The sequence below is a fragment of the Talaromyces rugulosus genome, chromosome IV (genome assembly GCF_013368755.1).
Source record: "Talaromyces rugulosus chromosome IV, complete sequence".
Classification (NCBI taxonomy): domain Eukaryota; kingdom Fungi; phylum Ascomycota; class Eurotiomycetes; order Eurotiales; family Trichocomaceae; genus Talaromyces; species Talaromyces rugulosus.
In genome coordinates, this window is record NC_049564.1 from 1,500,802 (window position 1) to 1,525,269 (window position 24,468).

Consider the following 24,468-nt stretch of genomic DNA (forward strand, 5'->3'; position numbering starts at 1 on the left):
AGAAAAACACCCCACAGCTCGTGGCCAAACCTAAACTGTAAATACGAGTAGTTAGTATTTAGTAGTTCACATCATGGTTGCAGCGCTACGATAAACTCTGGTTGACATGGAAAGGCGCCGATGAGGGGGGCACTAGGAGACTAGCACTATACTCTATTGTAGGTTGTACAAAGTAGTACTCAGTATTTACCAAACTCCGGCTTTAGATGTAGAATTGGTGCCATGGGATAAAGTAGATCGTTAGACCAGGGATACTCGTCGGTTGTGTATATAAGAGTAACAAGATCCCGGGTCGACAGCGATAGACTGACAGACAGACAGACTGACTTGTCAAGGGAAAACATACCGTATTCAAAACCATAATGAAAAGCACCACTCTCCTCTCTGTCGCGGCCACAGCAGCCGTGGTGTTGGCTGGTGATGCGCCAAACAACACCAAGCCCTACGGCACCAACCCGGTCAGCATCGCCAGGGTCGACTTCCTCGGCGACCAGCTCACCAACAGCTGCACACACACCGCGATCCTGGGTTTGTCGGGTAGGTTGCCGGCAACTGGTATGCCATCTTTGGCGACAACCTGTGGTGCGATACTGGCGTGACGGACCCTGACCAGGATACCTCGGGGTTCCATGGCATGGTGCGTGACGTCGGTGGCCTTGACCACCGACAACCCTCTCATGGTCCAGTACACGCAGTTGAACGACGATACTCCTGTAAAGCATTCCAACCAGGTATCCCCCCCCCCCCCCCCCTCATATTCGTAGTAGTATATTTCCAACCGATAAGAACGCAAGTTCGTCCCGTTCAACGCCGACTGGGGCGAGACCGTCGAGACCGGGTTCGGCGGCACCAGCCTGTGCGCGGTCGACGACGACAACAGCCTGCTGTTCTACCTGGTCAACCAAACGACGACGGGCTGGTCGGCGCAGGCATCGCGCAAGTGCAGCTGCAAAACGGCGGCGGGGGCCCGACAGTGGTTCAGCGATTCGGCGATTCTGGGTATTGGTGGGAGGTGGAGCACAATCCTCGATATGGCGACGTCGCGGCGTACCGCGACGACAACGACGCGTACATCTATGGCTGGGGAGGAGCGCCCACCGTCGTCACGGACTCGATCGACTCGCAGTACCTGTATCAGCTCCGCGTGGCGACGTCTGGCGCCTGGGACCAGGTGCAGTACGAGTACTGGTGGGGACGTGAGCAGGGCTGGCAGGTCAACAATCCGCTGAGCAATTTCACGGCGGAGACGGCGGTCATGTGGGGAGTTGGCCAGGGCAGCACCTACTGGAGTCCCAAGTACCAGTGCTACTTTTACGTGCACTTTGCGGGCGCTGACGGTGAGTTGATACTAGTACTACTGATTCTCTTGTTTTTTTCTAATTATCAACAGTGGCTATTCGCACGGCTCCGAAGCCCGAGGGCCCCTGGTCGGCCGACGTCGCCGTGTACACGCCCACCCCGATTGATGGCGGCTTCACCTATGCGCCAGGCGTGCACCCCTACCTGGACGCCTCGGGCGACACGCTGACTATTTCGTACACGAACAATAACCACATCGAGGTGATCAAGGTGACCTTCTCCTAGTTTGTCGGAGGGTGTGGAAGTGGAAGTGGAAGTGGAAGTGGAAGTGGAATCGGAATGCGGAATGTCGCATGTCTATCAAGTATGCAGGGGCAACAACCACTTGAGCACGATTGATGGAATGCATTCTTGCAGGCTACGCTTTATACGTCTACTCCGTACAGAGTACATCTTGCAATAAAAGCACGGCGTAGCACTCTGTTTTATGAGGTCCACATTAAATGTTTCATGGCACCGTCACCTCAGAGTGACCTCGCATCCTCATCCATGATCGTCAATAATGGACCATCACCCTGAAGATCATCTCCACTGGTCGAACCTTCTAGCGAGCTTCTCCACTGCGCAAGTAATAACGGAGTATAGGCAGTGCAGGAGCTGAGGAAACGGCCCCCTGCGAGGCCAGCGCCACGTAACATCGCAGCCCTTGCGGGGCATATTGAATTATCCCCCTTTCTCTGTTAACATGACAGTGTATTCTACAGTAATAATACCACAGGGTCTGTGGCAGGATGTGTTGACTGAGGGCAGAGAGCAAGGTATTGATTGATATTAAGTAAAATATTCAATAAATATCTAGCAAAATCACGGAATAATCAAAAAACACATACTCCGCCACCGTCACCGCGCTAATTATAGACGCGTCCTGATTGGCACAACCCCCAACAGCCCCCTTGGGTGGCCCCCGGGCCCAAAGCAGCCTAGCGCGGTCGCAGAGAGACCACGCTGGCCTTATAAACGGCGCTGCCTGCTCTCCCTGCCCGTCATCAACGGACACTTGGCCTTTCTTCTCTTCTGACCTTCGATTCTTCTTCTGTCTGCCTGTCTTCTTGGAACCAGGCTACAGGGCGCACACACTCTGGATTTCACTGCTTGACACGACACCGTGGCCTGATCGCGGCCACCCCCCACCATCCTCAAGTACCGTCAGTCCCGTGGACATCTACGATCTGTGCACCTCGCCTTTATCCCTCCACATACCTATACAAGACTGTTGATCACAACAGAGACAACACACACACATACAAACATGGAAAACTTACTATCGCCGCACGTCGACTCGCTCGACGCTCCTCAACTCACCATCTCCCCCGCAGACACCTCGCTCAGCAGCCCTGCCCCTGAGGTCGACCTGGATGTCGACCTCGAGGTGGACGCCGAGCTCGAGGACATCGACGGCGATATCGACATCAAGGACGAAGATGAGAACAAGTCAGACGAGAAGAAGCCTGTCAAGAAGAGAAAGTCATGGGGCCAGGAACTGCCTACCCCAAAGACCAACCTTCCGCCTCGGTATGATGATTTGTTGTTGCAGTATTCCAGACAATAAGCTAACGTCAAAAAGAAAACGAGCAAAAACAGAAGATGAAAAGGAACAACGCCGCATCGAGCGTGTCCTTCGCAACAGAGCCGCCGCACAAACATCGCGCGAGCGGAAACGCCTCGAGGTCGAGAAACTCGAGGGCGAGAAGAAACGCATGGAACAACAAAACCAGTTCCTGCTCCAGCGCCTCTCACAAATGGAGACGGAAAACAACCGACTGAACCGCCAGGTTGCCCAGCTCTCCGCCGAAATCCGCGGCTCGCGCGGCACCACGCCCAAGTCGGTCGTGTCCGACCTGGAGTCGCCGACCCTCACACCCACCCTATTTAAACAAGAACGTGACGAACTCGCCATGGACAAGATCCCCTTCCCTACCCCTTCCCTCACAGACTACTCGCCCAGCCTGAAACCAACTGATCTGGCCGAGGCCTCCGATATGACACAACATCCTGCAGCGGTGTTGTGCGACCTGCAGTGTCAGTCGAAGGCCTCGACGGATTTCAGCCAGCAGGCTTGGAACAAGCTACAGCTGCAAATGACCTTGCAGCTCCTCTGTCTGACGATGACTTCCGCCGCCTATTCAACAGTGATTCTCCCGCTGCTTCAGATTCTGAGCTCTATGAAAGCGGGCTCCCCCTTGACTTTCTCGACGGAGGAGACATGCCGACATTTGCCTTTGATTCATTGGTTGATTTCGACCCCGAGCCTGTCCCCCTCGACTCGTCGGTCGTCGGTCTTTCGGAAGAGAGTGCTCAGCAGACTTCTGGCATGCAGCCCAGCCATGGCGCGTCCACTTCGAGATGCGACGGGCAAAGCATTGCAGCTAGCGGTTAGCAGAGCCTCTCTCCGGCAGACGGGCACCGATGTAGTAAGGGGAGCGAGTTGGGAGTCGCTAATGACCATGGCGTGGGCGATTGACGCGGCCTCGAAGAGGAATTCAAGAACGAAACGAAACAGCATGCGGAGTTATCGGCGTTGGGACGGGGATTTGTCCTGTAATCTTAGTGGGAAACGAGACTGTAAATTAATGGAGTGATTATTTTTACGTTTTAAGACTTGCATATCGTAATCTGTAGTTAATACTCGTAGTGTAGTTTCAAGTTTGTAACCTACGATAAATATTGGTTGGTGCCTCAGGCCGCCATCAGGCAGCCACTGGTGCTCTATACCGCGGCGTCATCCGCCCCGCCTCCGCCCATCTCTATCTCCATCTCTCTCTATCATCTGTCTATCATCTGTCTTTCTCCTCTCTCCACGTCACCATGGTTCTCCGGGATCCCATCTTCGAAGCTCGCACAAATGTGAAGGTATTTCTTTCCCCTACCCATATACCTATAGAAATACTAAATAATGATAGCTACACTCCAACCGGCTCAAAAAGGAAGCTGCCCGCGCCGAAGCCACCTTCAAATCCGAAAAAGCCAAAGCCGACAAAGCCATGAAACAGCACGAATTCCAAATCGCCCGCATCCACGCTGGCTCGGCCGTGCGAGAAAAGAAACGCCAAGTATCGCTCAAAGCCGAAGCCGCGCGGGCAGACGTTATTATCAACGAACTCAAAGCCGCCCAGAGCACGCGCGACACTTCGCGCACGCTGGCACTGGCCTCGAGGGGATTGGATGCGGCGTCGAAGAGTGTGAACCTGGAGCACTTGCTAGCACATGCGAATAATTTCATGGCCAGGTCCGAGGATTTCAAGATTGCGAGTTCGGCCATCTCGGATGTTGCGCAGGGCGTGTCGCAGCAAGAGTACGGCGCGGAGGGGGAGTCGGAGGTGGATAAGATGATGGAGCAGTTGGCAGATACTGCAGGCGTGGATATGCGTCTGGCGCTCGAGTCGGATGCGGCGCCAAAGGAGGAAGTCAAAGAAGCCTCTGCTGGGAAGCATGTGGATGCGGAGGTTGAGGATGCGCTGGGGGCGAGGCTGCGGGCGCTGCGGGCAGAGGGTTAGTTGTCTTTGTTACGTTTATTATTATTATTATTATTATTACATTGGAGTTGGTTGTGATATGGTTGTGATATGGTATTGATAGCTTTATGAATATACGACTCATGTATTGTGTGTGGCGGTTTTGTTCTACAATAGATTAACGTCGTGGGATGCGGACTGCCAAGACAAAGCAGGCAGACAGAAAGTCTCAGATGAGAAAATAATTGCACCTTGCCACGGTAGCAGTGGACTACTATTAGTCTCTTTTTAGTACACTAACTACGACCATTATAGAGGCTATACGAACCGAGCCAGTATGCTCGCCGCAATTCAGCCTCAAACCGCTACGACCTCGCCGCCACCAATCAGCGCGCTAGAAAAATAAACACTATAATCTTGGCTAATTTACAAAGTTGCCTCTGCAAGCCTCGAGGGAAGAAAAAGGAATGAGGCTAGAGAGCGGGCCTAGAGCCGCATGGCGGTATGATAAATAAAACGGCCTCCCGGTCTCTGTGTGTGATTTCTCTATTGTAACCTCCCTCTCGGTGGCCAGTCTCTCGTTTAAAAATCAGCCGAAAATGGCTTCCCTCTCGTTTTTGTTTTTTCTTTCTTTCTGGGTTTCATTCACTACTGCTGCCCCCTGGATCGTGACCGAGTACTACGAGGAAATCGTCACTGTGGTCAGCGATTACTACGACGTGTACACCGGGGCTGCAGAGACCTACACGCAGATCCAGACCATCTCGTCGCCCACAGGTCTCGCGCCGCTGGCCACAGCTACCATCACGCAGACTGGTGACAGCGAGTATGGTTACGGCGAGGACAGCGACCCTGCAACCATTGTGCAGGTGCTGTATCCATTCCAGTCCTTTGCTGCTGTCTCGAGCAGCTACGACTACGGGTACGAAGACTCGGTGTACACAAACTACGTCCTCGCTCTCGCCTTCACAGCACCCACTCAGTGCAGCTCCTCATGGACCTACACCACCGATGTGAGCGTGTATCCGCCTGTCGCCATCAAGCCAACCTCGATATCGACCAGTTTGTACGTAGACAACAGCCAGCCGTTTCAGCCCACGACTGTGACCGAGGTGTACGCGTACGTTGATCCCACGCAGGTACCGGCTTCAAGTCTATCGGTGCTGAGGGAGAACTACTCGCCGTATCCGTCTTGCTACAATCCCAATCCAATCGATTCTGCTTCTTCCTCTTCTTCCTCTTCGTCGTCGTCGTCGTCGTCTTCGTCTTCCTCAGAACCATACTATTGCGGGTATTACTACTGCAGCGACGGCAGCTGGATCAACGACTCGTACTACTACGGCATCTCACCTCTCGCCATCATCCTCATCACCGTCCTTGGCTGGACCTTTGTGATCTTCATCGCCGGCCTGTTCGAAAACTATTTCCACTTTCAACGCTTGATGAAAGGCTGGCAAGCCCGCCGCGGTCTGCCCATTACCTGGTGGTTCTGGATTTTCCCGGTGAGCTGGCTAGTCTGTCTGGGTTTCAGTCGTAAAGGTTTCCAAGCACGCACCGTCGAGGATGCAGAGGTTCTGCGTGAGAAGTGGGAAGAGACGGGTTTTTGGAAGAAAAAGGGTCTGTGGCTGCGGCATGGGTTTGGCACGGGGTATCCATCTATGATATTGCTGGGTGGTCCGGCGCCGCCGCGTGTTGGACGGCCTTCGTCTAAAAAGCCGGTGGCGACGCAGCCTCTATTGCAGATCTCGCCGCCGGAGAGTGCTGCTGCTGTGAGTGCTGCGCCGTCGGAGGTTAGGGTTGGTGGAGAGGGGGGAGGTACTGGTGTTGATCAGCCTGAAATGTCCGGTGTCCTGCCGTCGCCGCCAACTTCTGCTACTCTGCAAGTTCCGAGTAGATCTGTGGGGACCAGGTCTGTGGAAACTGCTCACTCGCAAGAACCTGCAGAATCTGCAGAATCTACAGAAAATGCACAGCCAGAGCTTCAGCCCCGGCCGTCCTCGGAGATTCTGCCAGAGACCAGACACGATGATGCCCGCTCTTGATTTAAAAGTGTTTAGAGTACATATGACTAATGTTAGATACTACACTTAATACATTAATATATTTGATTACTGTTGGCAGATGCCTGAGCAGTCAGGCACGCACGTCACCGTTTACAAGGACGTCAACTGGTATAAACGCACCTCTTCAACTGAAATGTTCCCAACAAGAATCAGGATCTTTTTCCATGTGTCTAATGTCGACAAAGACCAAAGTCCCATCTACGTCAAGACCTTCATATCCATGTATATCAATCAAGATGACCGCATCACCATGACGAAAACCGTCGTAGACAGACTACAAAGCTAATCCTAATCTTTGCAAATACTTCTTCTTTCCCACTACAATCGACATCTACACTGGCAATATATATAAAAAAAAAAATGACCACGCTCGACGACCTGCTCGCCGTCAACCCGGCAGCCAATGACGCTACTCTCGCGTGCCTTGGAACAACGCGGACAAACGAACAATGCGGCGTATCAACAAAAGCAACAAGCAATCCCATTATCCGTGACAACAACCAAACACAACAAAGAGCAAAAGAAAAGGAGAAACAAAAGACAGCAGCAACATGGAAAAAAATACAAAGAAATGCGCAACGTCGCCGCAAAATCGTCGTTGGAGATGACGATCTTGAGTATTTAGCCAGGCTGTCCCTGTGTACAAGGCACCGCAGATCCAGTCAAATAAAGAATCTGGTGCGGCGGATAAAAGACGACATCACTACTCATAACCAGAGCCTGGCTACTAGGAAACCAGCAGCGACGACGACGACGACGACGACGACGACGACGACATCAGAGATGGATCCTTCATCTTTTGAGGAGGCTGGTGGCTATGCTGTGCGGCGGCAGGCTCAAGAGAGAGCTCAGCACACTTTAAATGTTGCGGTTAACGTATACCGTGCGGTAGAGACAGGTGTAGATGATTCAAATCCAAGGTATAGAGTACATCGTCATGTCTGTGTCTATCCGTACGAGCCTAACTTGTGGTTTCAACCTAGATCTGTTACGCAGGGGGGACAGGATCAGATGAATCAGTCTCCTGAAGACAACGAACCAAGTGATCAAGATCAAGAGCGGGAGCAAGACTCGAGGACGACACCCATTCCACTCGTCGAGCACTCGCATATCGGAGAGGACATTGGCCCGGATCTACCACCAGTGAGTAGAACGCACTTTGGAAACTCGCTGCGTCGCATATCTCACTTTTCAATGCAGTGTTTCTCTCGCGACCGGCGGCAAGGACGCAAACCGATAGCGCCCAACGACGAGTGCGCCATCTGCCTCGAACGGATGGGGTCCAAACAGGACCTGGCCTGGTGTCGCAAGCAGTGCGGCACCAATTTCCATGGGCCCTGCATTGAGAACTGGATCAGCATCTACGAGCGGGGGATAGCAAAGACTTGTCCGGCGTGTCGCGTGGTTTGGAGCGCGCGACGGGACTGGGGGGACTTGCGCTAGCCGGATAGGGAAACGCAGCCCGGCGATTCGGAGTTAACGTAATTTCTTCTTAGCTATGACCTTTTTTTAATATCATCATCTTTTTTTTCATTGCTGCCTAGTCCACACCTTATAACTGATCAATTCTCTTCCAATTGATAATAATCAATTGGACAGTCAATTGATCATGAACTTCCTCGACGAGATCGGGCTCGCCCCCCTCTGGCGCTCCCCGCTCGACACCAAACTGCTCTGTGCGCAGCGCTTCGTGCGCCTGTTTGCCTATGGCTGCTCGACACTCGTGCTGGCCTCGTACCTTTCTGCCCTTGGCATCCCTGACGACCGCATCGGCCTGTTCATGACCCTGACGCTGGTCGGCGACGTGCTGATCAGCTTCTTTTTGACGCTGTTTGCCGATGCCGTGGGCCGTAAAGCCGTCTTGCTGCTGGGCTCTGCAATGATGTGTGTCTCTGGTCTGGTGTTTGCTCTATCTGGCAATTATTGGGCGCTGTTGGCGGCTGCGGTGTTTGGTGTGATTAGTCCGAGGTTTGTCTTTTTTTCTTTCTATATCACTTTATAAAGATTTGTTAGCTGACTGATCAGTGGCAATGAAATCGGCCCCTTTCGCGCTGTCGAGGAATCGACTATTGCCCACATCACCTCCAAAGAAAACATGAGCGATATCCTCACCTGGTACCTCTTGTTTGGCAGCGCTGGTACCTCCCTGGGTATGATGGTGTCTGGTTGGACTATGACCCTGCTGCAGGAGACTAAAGGCTGGGAGTTTGTTCCAGCGTGTCGTGTGATCTTTCTCATCTATGCGGCTGTCGGTGCGGTCAAGTTTTTGTTGACTGCCGGGCTGAGCAAGAGTGTCGAGGCGGCAAAGAAGCAGAAGAAGAAGCAGGTCTCTCAGCCAGATCCTGCTTCAAACGGACGGGTTTCGGAGACAGAGCCGTTGCTGGGTTCAAGCCAAGAACAACTGCCAGAAACAGAAACAGAACCACAACAAGAACAACCTGTCGGCCCCAGACGGTCCATTCCATTTCTGCCCGGCGTTGAACCGCAATTCGTAGGACTGGTGACGAGCGTGATCCTCCTTTTTGCGCTGGACTCTTTTGCCTCTGGTCTGGCTTCTTTGTATGTTCCGTCCAATCTAAATTTTCAGGCAATCACTAACGAACCAGAACGTGGATAACGTATTTCTTCCGACGTAAATTCAACCTCCCCGAGGGCCGTCTGGGCTCGTTCTTCTCCGGCACCAGCATCATCCAGGCTTTGTCCATGCTAGTCGCCTCGTCGATAGCCAAACGCTTCGGAAACGTCAAGGTATGTCTCTCTCTTTTACAGAAGAAAGAAACAAAGAAAGAAACAAAGAAAGAAAGAAACTAAGAAAACAAACAGACCATGGTCTTCACCCACCTCCCCTCCACCTTCTGCCTCGCCATGATCCCCATCCCGTCTTCGCTGCCTATCGCCATGGTCTTTGTGATCCTGCGCGCCTGCACGCAAAACATGGACGTCGCCCCGCGCTCGACATTTCTAGCGACTGCCCTGCCGCCGGACCAGCGCACGGCCATCATGGGCACTATCAATGTGGCCAAGACGAGTGCGGCGAGTTTGGCACCGCTGCTGACGGGTTTGCTAGCCGCGAGGGGCATGTTTTGGGTAGCCTTTGTCATGGCAGGCGCGCTCAAGGCGGCGTATGATATTGGCATGTTGGTTACGTTTGGTGATACGGATAGGAGGTTGAGAGAGGAGGCAGCCGCTGAAGCTGCGCAGAGAGACGAGGAGGCTTGATTTATTATATATATATATATACATAATATGGTAGTATGAATGTATAGAAGGTTTAGAACTGGGATTTTTTTGGATTATTTTCTCTTTATGGAATATTGATTTTTGTCGATCTGTCAAAGTAGTTCATAGTTATAGCGATCAACTGATAACTGTCCACCCGTGACTTTCCATTTCCCTGTATACGCCTACACCCAGAGAGAAGGGCATTAAAGCCCTCACAACAACAATATCCAGTAGAGATTGAATAGCTCTTAGACGAATATTAATCAGCGCTAAACCCTCAGCAACGTTACTAAGGCAGTCTTCCCCCCCCCCCCCCAGGATGCGGCTACCTCGAATCGCACACCCTAAATGGGTCATTTTAAACTGAATAATCTTCAGACTAGTGCAATTCTGTTGAATTTGGTTGAACAGAGAATCAAAAGTCTCTACCATAGGGACATCATGACCATCTCCACGATCTAGAGTGAACCAGGGAAAGGGGATAATGAGATGCTGGAGATAACTTGCATTTTCGAGGCCGATTCTTTTGAAAGGGTGAGAAATCATCGTAAGGTCTGGGTTGAAATATGCATGAGCAGAAGACGAACCTGAAGCTATTCTGGCTGTAAAGCAGAAAGCTGGCTTCGCGGTGGATAGTTTTATTGACGCGAAGAATCTCGGTTTGGATCTCTAGCAGGTACAGGATATTCTGGCTGGTGTATGAACCGCAAGGCCCATAAAATAACAGGCTCTCTTTGCACGACTATGTATTTGTATATCTCGTTGCGAATCTCAGGGGGGAGGCTGAGGAAGCTGGTCGGCATGGCACTGGTTGTAGAACTTTGCGGATGCTCCTTTAAATGCGTAAATTAGTTATGAATGTCTTCGAAATGGGTGGATTATGGTGGTTGAAGTTTGGCAGTCGAGTGGCGTGAGAAAACTAGCCTTTTGTTGTTGTTAGTGGTGACTGGTAAAAGCCGCCGTTTGCAAGGCGGTCGTGTTGAGGGTTAGGCACCAGTTGACGACACCACTAAAAATAACATCGTCCATACGAAATTCATATGATACATGAATTCAATTCGAAAAGCGACTCTATAGATGCTACCTGTCCAACTGGTTTCTGGTGACTTGGTGGTATTTCATTTGGCGACCATATAACGTCTAGATGACAGTCTGTTACTATACATTGGGTCTGTAAAACTTGATTTTCTCATCAGATAGCATATCGATAATCCGGCCGCCCTTCCATGCCAGGCGCACAAGGTGTTTCTCCACTGTCCAGCTTCTTGTTCAAATGGACATAATACTGCCTCAGAACCAGACAGGCCAACATGAATACGCCCTGGGTCACGCCACAGGTAACCAGCGCAGGCACATATACAGGCGCATCCTGTGCGCGAAACGACACCGAAGAGAAAATACCCGCTATATTCATAGCCATATAGTTCAGTCCCAGGGCAACGGCTCGGCCGGTTGTTGTTGGGACATTGGAGGCCAGCCATACAGGGATAATATTGCTGGGGATAAAAGTGAAACCTGTGATAAGAAAAGTCAAGAAGTAGCCTACACTAGGATGGGACTCGAGGTCGAGGGTTCCGAGAAGAATCCAGCCCAGCAGCGAGACGACGATAGTGCTGGACGCGACGAGGGCACGCTGTTGCAGACGGTCAGATGTCCATGTCGCTGAGATTTGGATCACCGAGGCCACCAGGTTCGGCCCGATTGTGTAGAGGTTGGCCTTGACTGTGTCTTTGGTGAGGCGTTTGATGAGAGTCTGGAAGAAACAGTTAGTTTCAACTTCTTCAACTCTGTGGATTAAAAGAGAGAAAACCACTCACAGGCAAGAAATTCGAGCTACTCGCCACGCCAACGCCATACATCAGCGCGAGAAAGGCATATGCCCAAGTCGGCCAATGCAGCAGCTGTGCCTTGGCATCGTTCCATCGAAATCGGTTGTCCTGCTCTTCAGTGTCCTCGGCAAGACGCTTCTTGGCCAGATCTTTCTCACCCCGGGAATACCATTTGCTTGCCTGTACACCTCGAGGGGCGAAGAAGAAGAGGATGACTGCGCCAGCTACAGTTATAGATCCTTCGATCAGGAACAGATATTGCCAGCCCTGGTTTCATTAGTATTACCCTATACATGACCATTGGAGAGCATCTTACATGTAACCCGCCTGTCCAACGGAATACACTCCAGGAGATGAGTCCGCTGACTGCACCAGCAATAAACCCCATCTGACCGATGATAGACACTCGAACACCAATCTCCCTACGCGTGTAAAACAGCGTCAGGTAGTACACCTCGCAAGGCTTATAGGCGGCCTCCGCTGCGCCCATGACAATGCGCGTGGCCATAATGCCACCAAAATTAGTGGCCGCCGTCGATGCCATGGTGCAGATTCCCCAAACGCCAATGGCGAGCGAGATGATCACATTTGGATTGAACCTCTTAGCGGCAATGGTCCATGGAACATTAAATAGAGCATAGGGAACGTAGAAGAGAACAAGCAAAAGTGAGTACTGGTTGCCAACCAGACCAAGGTCTGTCTCTAGACCGTCCGTTTTTGCATTTCCCAAGTTCGCGCGGTCAAGCGTGTTGGTGAAATAGGCGATGCCTGTAGTGAGCTATCGTTAGTCGAAATTCCTCGTTTGAATTTTTAAATCATAAGAGAGGCGCATACATAGTCCTGGCAGCACGAGAAAGTCCGTCTTCCTCAGAAGCCTTTTCCGCACCACGGTTTCGCTAGCTTGGGAGATCTCGACATCGTGCTTGTCATCACGATCGCTATCGGCCATGGCGACTGCTATGCTTTCTATAAACTAATTTGCTAAGTATTGTCGCACGTTCTTACCAGAATGACAGCCTCATATATAGACGGCAACCGAGCCTGAAAGGCACTTATCACTAGATGGCGCCATAGCGGAGTAGTATCATTTGACGTACTATTCCAAGCGCGAAATTCGGCTTGGTTACCGGTTGTTCGTTAGTCGAAACTTAGAACGAGACGAATATGCCATGACTTATGGAGCAAGGAACGAGGTAAATTAGCCGCCGAAGCCGGGGGTGCCTAGTTAACTGTTATACCCTGCCTCAGGCAAGGGTTTTCCCCTCCATCTTCTTTCAACTACCCACCACCATGCCTGAGGCCGTACCTGTGAGCCTTTCAGAAAGGCTGGAGAGCGTTAATGAGCGAGAAGATAATAATACGGCGCTCATCGTTCACCCTCAACGTCGGCAATCATGGGTTTGGCGCGCGCTGGGGGTCGCAGGGCTCGCCGTCCTCGTCGCTCCCTTGATATCGGTGGCAAGCTGGCTGGTCCCAGGCGAGGCACCTATTGATCCTACAAACTATGCGCTGCGGACGCGGCGAGTGCTACAGTCAACGCCGTTGATCGATGGGCACAATGATCTCCCGTGGCTACTGCGCATCGAGCTGCAAAATCGCATCTACGACGGCCGCTTCGACCCGACTCAGCGTCTGCTGGGCCACACGGATATCAATCGCATGAAGCAGGGTTTAATGGGTGGCCAATTCTGGAGTGTCCACGTGCACTGCGACAAGGCTCAAAAGCACTTTGAGGACCCGTCGGTGAGGAATTATGCAGCAAATAAATGACTCTGGCTTACGGTGGTTTCTAGTGGCTGGTGCGAGACACGCTCGAGCAGATTGACGTCGCAAAGCGGTTTATTGCTGAGTATCCCGACATATTCACCTACTGTACCACCCCGTCATGCGTGCGCAAAGCTTTCAAGTCTGGCAAGATCTCGAGCATGCTCGGCATCGAGGGCGGCCATCAGCTGGGCGGTTCTATAGCGGCTATCCGGCAAGCCTACGATCTAGGAGTACGCTACATTACAACAACGCACAATTGCAACAATGCGTGGGCTACATCGGCATCAACGGTAGCGGCAGGGGGCGAGGACCCGGGCCTGACTGCCTTTGGGGCTGCGTATGTGCGCGAGATGAACCGGCTGGGCATGATGCTAGACTTGTCGCATGTTTCCCACCAGACCATGCGCGACGTGCTGTCGCTAACCCAGGCGCCTATCATCTTCTCTCATTCGGGGGCATTTTCTATCACACCGCATCTGCGCAACGTCCCAGATGACGTGCTCCGGGGCGTCCGCAGGAACGGAGGAATTGTCATGGCTGTGTTTGTCAATCGCTTCCTCAACATGAAGGATCCTAGCGCAGTGACTATCCACGATGTGGTCGACCACATCTGGCACCTGGCCGAAGTCGCAGGCTGGGAACATGTCGGACTTGGCTCCGACTTTAGCGGCACGCCGCACACGCCGGCTGGACTAGAGGTGCGTATAGTTTTAATCCACTGATTGTTCCTTGCTGACCAACCGAAAACACGTTCAGGATGTATCCAAGTTTCCAGACTTGGTCGAACTACTCATGGCACGCGGGGCCACCGACGACCAAATACGTCTTCTTGTCGGAGAGAACCTCCTCCGAGTGTGGGCCGATATCGAGCGTCGAGGACAGGAGGTACGGGCAGAGGGTTCCAGGCCGGTCGAGGACGAGTGGGAAGGCCGGAAATGGCACACCCATTACAGAAGTTCGCCCTACATGTACCGGTCTACACGGGAGAGGGCTATCAGGGAGGAATGGGGCGAGCCCAATCAGTTCAGTGTCGGGAAATCCGGCAAACATGAGCAAAAGGTGGTAAAGGCGGACGAAGACATATGACTGGTCGCGTATTAGTTGCTCCATGAGTCGTGTTTGGCCTCGAAATGGCCGTGTCCGACATCTAATTATGTCTGAACCATAAAATCTGTATATATCGCATATTCGTGAATAATACGGGGTCAACCTATTATTGGTGCTCCCCTCAGTTTAATTCCATGTCATCCATCAAGCGATTGCGCGCATAAATCATTCCCAATATTTATCATGACTCGGTTAGCAGTCATAGTGTCTCGGCCAGCGGGGTAATTAATCTCAATCAAAAGCGTTTCCAGTTTATACAGCAATGTCGTGATTATAGCAGCGATAGCGTGATGTTCCAACGTCTCCCGCCTTTTATTTCCCTTTTCGGGAAAAAATCCGGACTTAGGGCTACGGGACTCTTATCGCTTTCAAATCACCAACCGCGATTTTATTATTATTCATCAAGATTGGTTTTTCCATGATCAGAGCGAGATTATCTGGAATTGTTTCCTCCAATCGTCACAATGGGGAGCAACTTTTTATTTGCAGTAGTACCTGGCAATAGTTGGCAGCACTACACTCAGCTCGCACTCTTGGCGCCAGCAGCACTCTTGGTTCTTTATATCTTCTACAATGAGCTTGTTCGTTTCCAGCTTAGAGTGCGCAAGCTCCCTGGTCCCTGGGGTTTCCCTCTTGTGGGAAGCTTGCCTTCGCTGAGCGGCACGATTACGTCTGACGAGCTGCGAAAATGGGCCGGTAAATATGGCGACGTCTTCCAGGTCCAGTTGGGAAATTCGACGGTGGTTGTAGTCAACACCACAGCTGCCGCCGAGGCCCTGTTCATTCGCCAGCGCGAGGCAACCAACTCACGACCTATTTTCTATGTCCTGCATAAAAAAGTGCAGCGAAACGGGCCCGTCACGAGCATCGGAACTAGTCCATGGGACGATAGCTGCAAGCGTAGGCGCAAGGTCGCTGCATCGGCGCTGAATCGTGTCAGTGTTGAGAGTTATCTGCCGGTACGTAAATTACATATCAATTGATGTAGATTGGCGGCTAACAGAACTACTCCAGATCCTCAATAAAGAATCAAGAGCCTGGCTGCTGGATATCCTGCGCGGTTGCGATGGTGGCAAGACTGCACTGGATGTCATGTTTCCCGCCCGCAAGTTTGCCATAAACGTGAGTCTTACAGTTAGTTATGGCACACGGTAAGCGCCTTTTGCTCGTGTACTCGATTCATCTGATGCGAATGAATTCTTGTCCTTAGGGTTGAAGATATCAAGGAATTCTCCACAAACGATGTGCTCAAAGAGATCATCTACGTCGAAGAAGAGATTTCCCGCCTTCGCGAAACGTCTAGCAATTATGACAACTACATTCCTCTGCTACGCCCACTCAACTCGATTGCTTCCGCGTTGGGGCTCAAAGATGGATCCCATCTCGCTTCCGTAGGAAAGCGCCGCCATGCTTATCATGCTAAGCTACAGGAGAGGCTACGCGAGGAGATCGCGTCAGGGACAGACCAGCCGTGTATCCAAGGAAACGTACTCCGCGATCCGGACAGCAAGGGGCTTTCCGAAGGTGAGTTGTTGAGTATAAGCCTTAGCATGATGGCTGGGGCGGACACGAGCAAGCGTACGCTCATGTGGGCATGTCTTTTGCTAGCACATCGGCCGGACCTGCAAGAACGAGCGTACAAGGCCATTCAAGAGACGGATCCGACATTACTAACAAACCCGGATGTTGCACACTCGCGGGTTGAGTATATTGAGGCACTTATAAAGGAGATTGGGAGATATTTCATTGTGCTCAGGCTTGCCTTGCCGAAGGCGACACATAAGGAGGTCCTATGGAATGAGGCTGTTATTCCAGCAGGAACAATGGTGTTTTTGAACTCGTGGGCCTGCTCGAGAGGTATCCATCCCTTTCTCTCTCCTTTCTACCTAGGTGACAGTTCTCTGAATTTCCACTAACACTCAATAGACCCTGCCGTCTTCCCAGACCCTGACACCTTCGCCCCCGAGCGTTGGCTAGAAGGTGAGAGTCAGTCTCATCAGCACCAGTACGCATTCGGTATTGGAGGGCGCATGTGCGTAGCCAGCCAGCTCGCCAGTAAAGTTCTGTACACAGTATTTTTGCACCTGTTCGCGCATTTCAAGCTGTTGCCCGCCGATGGAGATTTAGGTTCAGATGCTGCTGATCCACTAAAGGGTTTGCTAGAGAACGAGAACTCTAGAGTGACGCCGCGTGTTCGCCATGTGCGCTTCGTGCCGAGGGATGTAGATACTACAAGGAGGATGCTGGCTGAGAAGCCGTGATAGTAACATCATCAATATATGTGATTATTATTTTTTTATATATGATCAATCCTACATGCATGTGTACTCCTGGTTTAGATCATATAAATAAATACCGGCGCAAATATCAACCATACTACGGCTATGGATCTACGCCAAGTGCAGACTGAAAATTTTCTATGCAATAGAGGTGCCGATATCCATGCTACAAATATTAATGGGGACATGTTTTTTCATAAAGCGGCGTGTGGTATCAATGTGATGCCGCGGGAGGGACGGGACATACTTTCATAACCTAGAGGTTCAGATGGTTCTATATATCAATTTAAACATGTAGATGTGTTATTATACAACTATATAGTATGTTTATATAGAAATACTGAAGCCAATTAAATTTGGTTTTTAAAATTGATGGGCTATCACCTAATTTCCCTTTATAACTATATATTACCATTATGAATTAGTTTATTTAGTTAACTAATGCAAATTTACATAACAATTTCAACACTCCTATTTCTACTTGTAATTTCTAAACGTCCACTTTAGTGATATTCGATTATTCTTCCTTTCCATGCTAAACATTCTATTAAACTGGTAATTATTTATCTCCATGATCTAGCTTTGGTGGGGTCGACAGCGCCACGGCGCTTACAACAGGACTCAATCAATCAGAAATGGCCACTCCCACTTGGTCGCACAGCACGGTAATCTTTTCCTATGTTGGTTAGAGACTGTTGTAAACAAGGCTGATGTTACAGATTCAAGGGAAAACCAGAGTTTTCTCCTTCAACCCCCAGGCCAGATGGCACAGATTCTATTAGTACTCAATACTTGACTCCAGCATTACATATCCTCACTCTTTTTCTATTCCTAGTTGACGTTTTCCCCTGGTTTGTATATCTACTCTCTGGGAGCCTTTAGATCGATATTGATAGAACTTCCTAGATATCAGCCCAGGATAGATACTTATCAATCACCTATTGTGTTGGGGGTGGGACTGACAAGTACATAGACTGGTCAAGTCTATGCCATGTCGAAGAAACTCAACCATGAAAACTACGCAGTCGGATGGATCTGCCCGTTGGAGGTAGAACAAATCGCTGCATTATCAATGCTAGACGAAAAGCATGAACGCCTCAAGCAGCCGCCAAGCGATCATAACGTTTATAACCTCGGGGAAATTGCCGGGCATAACGTCGTCATTGCAGGACTCCCAATAACAGGCAATACTTCCACAGCTGCTGTTGTTACACAAATGCGAAATACCTTTCCGAATCTGAAATTCGGTCTTTTGGTTGGCATCGGAGGTGGTGTCCCTGTAAAGACTGATGAGGGAATGATACGGCTCGGGCATGTCGTCGTTAGCAAGCCCACAGACGGACACTCAGGCGCCATTCAATACGACCATGGGAAAGCAAAAGTTGGCGAGTTCGAGCGCACCGGTGCTCTTGCTCCACCGCCGGCCATACTTCTTAATGCTGCACAAGACCTAGCGGTCGATAGAGCCATGTCGCGCAAGGATCCCCTCGATGAAAATATCAAGAGAATCGACACAAGTATTCGAGGACTGCGGAAATTCAAATGCCCAGGTACGGCGCATGATCATTTATACAAGCCAAGCTATATTCATCCAAAGCCTGGAGTGCCCTACCACGAAGCCGGATGTGACCATTCACAGCGTGTCGAAAGACCAATCGACGAGGATGAAGAGTCTTACATTGCTGTACATAGAGGAACTATCGCATCTGGTGAGATGGTAATCAAGGATGCCACAGTACGAGATCTACAAGCGACACAGTACAATCTTCTGTGCTTTGAGACTGAGGCAGCAGGTGCTCTAGTAGATTTTCCTTGCCTTGTGGTTCGTGGGATCTCAGACTATTGTGACTCTCACAAGAATGACAAATGGCATGGATACGCAGCAGCAGTAGCGGCAGCATATGCTAGACAGCTTTTCTTTCATATGCCGGTCAGTGAAGTTAAGAGGTATATATCGGTCTAATGTTGAAATATATTCATGATTCGCTGATTATATAGCTATATTTCTGAAATCACAGAAAAGAATATCCATCATGTGAAGCTCCGGCAAGATGATAAAGATCGTCAAAATATTTTAAACTGGCTCACGGAAGTTGACTATGGTCTTCAGCAGAGTGACTGCCTTAGCCGACGGCAGCCTGGTACAGGCAGATGGCTTGTAGAGACGACACAATACCAGACATGGCTGGACACAGACCAGGGGGTTTTGTTCTGTCCAGGTATTCCAGGAGCAGGAAAGACCATTCTCACATCGATCATGATTGAAGAATTGACAAGACACTTCAGCGATGACCCGGATATTGGCATTGCATACCTATACTGTGACTTCCGACAGCAAGACCAGCAACAAACTCAGGACCTTTTGGCTGGTCTGCTGAAACAACTAAGTCAATGCCGCTCTTCCCTTCCAGAAAAAGTAAATTCACTATACAACCAACACAAACAAAGACAGACGCGGCCTTTGCTGCATGAAATTTCCGAGGCTCTACGGTCTGTGATTGCCATTTATTCTAGAGTATTCATCATCATCGATGCTATCGACGAATGTCAAGAAGCCAGAGGCAACCGAGCCAGGTTCTTAAAAGAGATTTTTAACCTTCGGGCCAGCTGCAAAGCAAACGTCTTTGCGACTTCGAGGTTCGTTCCAGATATCAGGGACAAGTTTGACGGGCATCCGTCATTAGAAATTCGTGCAAGCGAGGAAGACATACAACGATATCTCGAAGGCCATATGGCTGAGCTACGACCTTTTGTCACCAGAGCCGAGAACCGGAAACTACTAGAAGAGATTGTACATGTTATTTCACATACTGTCGACGGGATGTATGTGCTCAATTGATCAATATCTGTGAGAATGGGCTGACAGATGTTTAGGTTTCTCCTAGCACAGATCTACCTTGGCTTACTTAGCGACAAAACTACAACAACCAAAATTAGAAACGCGTTAAAACAATTTCAGAACCAAAAACTCAAATTTGGGGATGGTCAGATGCTTGAAGCATTAACCGATGCATACAAGCAAACCATGGATAGGATCAACAGCCAGAAGCCAGATTTACGGCAACTTGCTATACAAGTTCTATCGTGGATCACATGCGCAAAGAGACCATTGACCAAATGGGAACTTCAACATGCCCTTGCCATTGAAGCCGGGGATCCTGCACTTGATTCGGACAACATGCCGCAAGTCGAGGACATATTGTCCGTGTGCGCTGGATTGGTCACGACTGACGAAGAAAGCGGCATCATTCGATTAGTTCACTATACAACACAAGAATACTTTGAAGAAACAAAAAGCCATTGGTTCCCGGGCGCAGAAACCAATATCACAGAGACATGTGTAACCTACCTATCATTTGATAATTTTGGTGCGAGCTTTTGTTCAACGAAGGAACATCTTTGGGCACGACTGCAGTCTAATATCCTGTATGACTATGCCGCCCGAAATTGGGGATATCATGCCCGTGAAGCTTCAACACAGGCAGTACAGCGAATCATATCCCTTCTAAATGACGAAGTAAAAATCTCGGGTTGTAGCCACGTGATGGAAGACACCAATCGCGGCCCAAAGCCGCGCCTTTTCAAGAATGTGGTGGGACTACATCTTGCAGCGTACTTCGGACTGGTACAAGTATCCATGATATTACTTGAGACAGGACACGATGCAAATGCCAAGGACATTTACGGATGGACCCCGTTATCTAGGGCCGCAGAAAGGGGAAATGAAGAAGTGGTCAAATTGCTCCTTGCAAAAGATAAGGTTGATATGGAATCTGAAAATACCTGGCTGGCCAAGCCCCTGTCAATATCCGTGGACAGGGGGCATGAAGAGGTGGTTAAATTGCTATTAGAACATGGTGCAGATCCAAATTCCGGGGGATGGGGTTTATGGAGACCGCTGTGGTATGCAGCTTGGAGAGGGCATATTGCTATAACAAAGTTGCTACTGGATAAAGGTGCAAATCCAAATTTCCAGATCCCTAGTAGGTCATATGGTCAAAGAAATCCGCTATCGCTAGCTATAGAGGGCGGACACGAGGATATTGTGAAGCTTCTGCTTGAAGCTGGCGCCGATCCGAACCCGAAGATGAACTACTATGATCGAACGTCACTGCCGTCTGCCTTAGTAAAAGGGTATGAGCCGACTGTCAAGCTTTTGTTATATCGTGGCCCACACATCGACAATAGGCACGATTACCATAAACGAACACCACTGTCATATGCGGCAGCAAACGGGCGTAAAACTATGGTCAAGCTGCTACTTGAAACGGATGGCATTGATCTGGATTCTGAGGACTCTAATGGCCGGACACCGCTGTCATATGCAGCAGAGAATGGGCATGAGAGCGTGGTGAGATTGTTACTTACGAAAAAAGAGGTCAGCCCAGATAAAGCAGACACTCTCAATGGACGAACACCACTTCACTACGCAGCGGAGAATGGGCGTGATCGAATAGTGAAATTTCTACTTGATACAAATAGTGTCGATCTAGATAGAGCATGTGACCGTTAGGGGACACTGCTAACACGTGCGGCAAGAACAAGCTACTGCTTGCGACGGGAAAACCCAACCCAGACCCAACGGCAGGATATCAGAAGCGAACCCCTTTGTCATTTCCAGCAGAGAAGGGACATGGAAGAGTAGTCAAGCTGCTCCTTGCGCAGGAAAAGGTCGATCCAGACTTTAAAGATCGTTACAACGTGTATACACCCTTGTACTATGCGGCAGAAAATGGGCATGATATGGTAGTTAGACTCCTGCTTGCAACGGGCAGAGTTAACCTGGACGTCAAAAGATCCAGGGGAAAGATAATACTAGAATGTGCGGAAATCATGGGGCACAAGGTTGTGGTGAAGCTACTGCTCACGGCAGACAGGCCACGGAGTTGATTTGAAGCCAAAAAAAAACGTCAATACTGATTACATCTGATGCTGAAGAATTATTTCCACCACGTAAAGTCTCAGCCTATGGTTGCATATAGCTCCCAATTGTTGACGGGGTAACGAGAAGATTTTACGATATAGATACCCTCTTCTCTATAAAAAATGCCCTCCCTTCTTCATCAAAACGGCAATTCGTATAATTTAACCATCTCTTACTCTTGCCGTCCACATCCAGAACTGAGGATACACTGAAATCGCATGTGCGATGCTGAGCTGGTGGGATATGCCCCGGTTTGGCAAGTAGGTCATAAAATCGAGAGATTTCTCCTGGAAGAGAGGTGTCTGGATTCTCCTCCAGCTCAATCAAAAGGGCCACAATATGAGCGGCAGGGGTGCACATAAACGGCCCTTGTGCCGGAGGGGCATCTACTATGTATCGTAATGCCTGGCGGCGTAGCTGTGGGAAGGGACACTTGAGCCCTGTGACAAAGAGAGGGAGGAACACACCCATCTCAAACATGAATAGCGGTTGTTTCCCTTCTGAATTGCGTGTCCATGCAACCGCGGCAGGGGCCAAGTCAATGATCTGGGCGAATTCGTATTCGTAGGTGTCGTATATGCCTTGGTCAAAACTCAGCACGGTTCCTGCTTCAATGAAAACACTCGTGTATATCATGAGAAGAATCGCCATTGCACCGTCGATATTGACATTGGAGCCATGCATAGACTTGAAGTGCGAAAAGAGATGATTCCATTGAGCGAGTCGGGTTTTTAGGCGCTGTTGCCTGGCTAGCAGCTCTGATACTTTGTGCAACTGACCATATGCTGTTCGGCGCATATAAGCCTTGGAGTCATTGTTGAGAGTCTTTGTCTCGGCTACAAGGCTATACAAAACGTCCCTGGCCTCTTGGATCGATGTAAAGTACCCTTCTGGCAAGGCTAGATGAAGGACTCGGGTTTCTTCTAATGATTCATTAGCGACTAAGACCGACGTTCCCAAACGGCGGAACATGGCGGAGACCACAGTCGTTGACGTAGCATCAGTCATCATTTGCGCTCCATTTTTGTACAAAATCTGGGCAGCTTTGCGGTTTCCTTGCAAGAGTTCGATGGTGATAAACAGAATGCAACTGATCAAGGCCACCATCGGTTCTACCGTACCTTGGTTAATGCGTTGCTGTAGGAGAGCTAGCGAGCGTGAGTACCATACGAGCGCGTCGCGATGATACTCATGTCGTACATCAGTCGTATTATTCACAAGCAACCAGAGCATCGTCTCGTGGATGGGAGGTCGTTCGTAGAGCGTGCTGAGCGAGATGATAGCATCCCAGATGACTGGTTCTACACGACAAATTTGGAGCACCGAGCCTGACCAAAAGTCTTGATCCAGGACTCCGGAAAGTAATGGGCCAGCTTTGTGAAAATAGTATTCAAATGCCCGACGTTCTCGCGACCCATGACCTGAGAAGAGCGTGATGCATGTGTCTGGCTGGGGCTGCTCAGTGAATTTTGAGCGAGGAGCGGTGCTATAGACGCACCCTCGTCCCGTACTGGCACATTTCAGGCAATGTGGCTTCTCTTCACCACATTTCACACGGCGAACTCTGCGATAATACATATGTAAACGGTAAATTACAGTGGGCGATCAGGCTCCGGGGACAACTGACTTGCATGTGTCGCAACCGGTTTTTGACTTGATCTTTCCGATGCGACTAGGGCTCATGGCTCAAAGCAGTGGCGGTTTCTTCAGCTATTCATATCTATCACGCGGAATGCCAAACTATACATATGTAATGCTATACATATATAAAAAGTTAAAAATTAATAATTAATAATATAAAATGTGTTAATGGTAAAAAAAATACCTAGTTTAGAGAAAAAGAGGGGAGTAGGTCGGGTGTTGCAATTTGCAGTAATCCGCGGTAAAAATTCACCGCGTAGTATTTTAGAATAATCATGTCAGACTTTTATTACCACAACACCAAAGAGGGTTTCCCTTGGTGGGGATTCTTTATCTCAGCACAGACGGTTCTGGTTTAGCCCCCTTTTCTGCCACCCCATTTGACTAAGTTGAAAAGGTTCTAGGTTCTAACCAGGTAAGCCAGGAGAGGTGGGAAACCTTCTTAATTAGGAAAGTCTCGTAATTAGTATGGTTTCATATGGCTTAGTGTAGTTTTTTAATGTTAGATATCTTACTAAATCCTGATTAGAATACGGAGTATCCGTACTAGCTCCTAAATATTTCTACTAGTCTAATTTTAAAATGAACTAAACCTGATGTATATTCTCCCATTACTTTTATTTTGGGGGCTGTTTGCTAAAACTCTCTATTTATATATAAAATAATGGGAACACAAAGTTTTCAGATTCTCAGAGGGTTCTGTTGGGATAAGGGATCCTCAATGTAGGCGGTAGTCATATCCGGTTGACAAATCATTTAGTTTACGACTTGTCCAAACTAAGAAAGTTGAAATTTATAATTTCAAAGTCTTACAAAGTTTCAGTT

At 49.7% G+C, this 24,468-nt stretch overlaps 11 protein-coding genes across 11 annotated transcripts; 9 read left to right on the forward strand and 2 right to left on the reverse strand.

The window, feature by feature from the left end:
• Positions 1-362: 362 nt before the first annotated feature.
• Positions 363-1,584, forward strand: TRUGW13939_07301 (uncharacterized protein; the record flags this gene model as incomplete). Its single annotated transcript, XM_035490442.1, has 3 exons — positions 363-458; positions 542-1,337; positions 1,391-1,584. The coding sequence occupies 3 exons, from the start codon at positions 363-365 to the stop codon at positions 1,582-1,584; spliced, it is 1,086 nt and encodes a 361-aa protein (XP_035346335.1).
• Positions 1,585-2,608: 1,024 nt separating this feature from the next.
• On the forward strand, positions 2,609-3,736 carry TRUGW13939_07302 (uncharacterized protein; the record flags this gene model as incomplete). Its single annotated transcript, XM_035490443.1, has 3 exons — positions 2,609-2,871; positions 2,924-3,378; positions 3,432-3,736. The coding sequence occupies 3 exons, from the start codon at positions 2,609-2,611 to the stop codon at positions 3,734-3,736; spliced, it is 1,023 nt and encodes a 340-aa protein (XP_035346336.1).
• Positions 3,737-4,164: 428 nt separating this feature from the next.
• Positions 4,165-4,853, forward strand: TRUGW13939_07303 (uncharacterized protein; the record flags this gene model as incomplete). Its single annotated transcript, XM_035490444.1, has 2 exons — positions 4,165-4,209; positions 4,260-4,853. The coding sequence occupies 2 exons, from the start codon at positions 4,165-4,167 to the stop codon at positions 4,851-4,853; spliced, it is 639 nt and encodes a 212-aa protein (XP_035346337.1).
• A 557-nt stretch (positions 4,854-5,410) lies between these two features.
• TRUGW13939_07304 (uncharacterized protein) lies at positions 5,411-6,853 on the forward strand (the record flags this gene model as incomplete). The annotated part of the gene is made up of 1 exon (XM_035490445.1): positions 5,411-6,853. One exon carries the CDS (start codon positions 5,411-5,413, stop codon positions 6,851-6,853), a length of 1,443 nt encoding a protein of 480 aa, XP_035346338.1.
• A 381-nt stretch (positions 6,854-7,234) lies between these two features.
• TRUGW13939_07305 (uncharacterized protein) lies at positions 7,235-8,317 on the forward strand (the record flags this gene model as incomplete). The annotated part of the gene is made up of 3 exons (XM_035490446.1): positions 7,235-7,794; positions 7,858-8,017; positions 8,075-8,317. The coding sequence occupies 3 exons, from the start codon at positions 7,235-7,237 to the stop codon at positions 8,315-8,317; spliced, it is 963 nt and encodes a 320-aa protein (XP_035346339.1).
• A 166-nt stretch (positions 8,318-8,483) lies between these two features.
• TRUGW13939_07306 (uncharacterized protein) lies at positions 8,484-10,093 on the forward strand (the record flags this gene model as incomplete). Its single annotated transcript, XM_035490447.1, has 4 exons — positions 8,484-8,842; positions 8,900-9,433; positions 9,481-9,622; positions 9,698-10,093. The coding sequence occupies 4 exons, from the start codon at positions 8,484-8,486 to the stop codon at positions 10,091-10,093; spliced, it is 1,431 nt and encodes a 476-aa protein (XP_035346340.1).
• A 1,195-nt stretch (positions 10,094-11,288) lies between these two features.
• On the reverse strand, positions 11,289-12,874 carry TRUGW13939_07307 (uncharacterized protein; the record flags this gene model as incomplete). Its single annotated transcript, XM_035490448.1, has 4 exons — positions 11,289-11,849; positions 11,914-12,192; positions 12,242-12,693; positions 12,760-12,874. The coding sequence occupies 4 exons, from the start codon at positions 12,872-12,874 to the stop codon at positions 11,289-11,291; spliced, it is 1,407 nt and encodes a 468-aa protein (XP_035346341.1).
• Positions 12,875-13,215: 341 nt separating this feature from the next.
• TRUGW13939_07308 (uncharacterized protein) lies at positions 13,216-14,778 on the forward strand (the record flags this gene model as incomplete). The annotated part of the gene is made up of 3 exons (XM_035490449.1): positions 13,216-13,668; positions 13,719-14,390; positions 14,449-14,778. 3 exons carry the CDS (start codon positions 13,216-13,218, stop codon positions 14,776-14,778), a joined length of 1,455 nt encoding a protein of 484 aa, XP_035346342.1.
• Positions 14,779-15,263: 485 nt separating this feature from the next.
• TRUGW13939_07309 (uncharacterized protein) lies at positions 15,264-17,060 on the forward strand (the record flags this gene model as incomplete). The annotated part of the gene is made up of 4 exons (XM_035490450.1): positions 15,264-15,758; positions 15,814-15,950; positions 16,010-16,656; positions 16,726-17,060. The coding sequence occupies 4 exons, from the start codon at positions 15,264-15,266 to the stop codon at positions 17,058-17,060; spliced, it is 1,614 nt and encodes a 537-aa protein (XP_035346343.1).
• Positions 17,061-18,069: 1,009 nt separating this feature from the next.
• Positions 18,070-21,968, forward strand: TRUGW13939_07310 (uncharacterized protein; the record flags this gene model as incomplete). The annotated part of the gene is made up of 4 exons (XM_035490451.1): positions 18,070-19,025; positions 19,077-19,901; positions 19,953-21,534; positions 21,618-21,968. The coding sequence occupies 4 exons, from the start codon at positions 18,070-18,072 to the stop codon at positions 21,966-21,968; spliced, it is 3,714 nt and encodes a 1,237-aa protein (XP_035346344.1).
• A 124-nt stretch (positions 21,969-22,092) lies between these two features.
• On the reverse strand, positions 22,093-23,580 carry TRUGW13939_07311 (uncharacterized protein; the record flags this gene model as incomplete). Its single annotated transcript, XM_035490452.1, has 1 exon — positions 22,093-23,580. One exon carries the CDS (start codon positions 23,578-23,580, stop codon positions 22,093-22,095), a length of 1,488 nt encoding a protein of 495 aa, XP_035346345.1.
• Between the last annotated feature and the right edge of the window lie 888 nt (positions 23,581-24,468).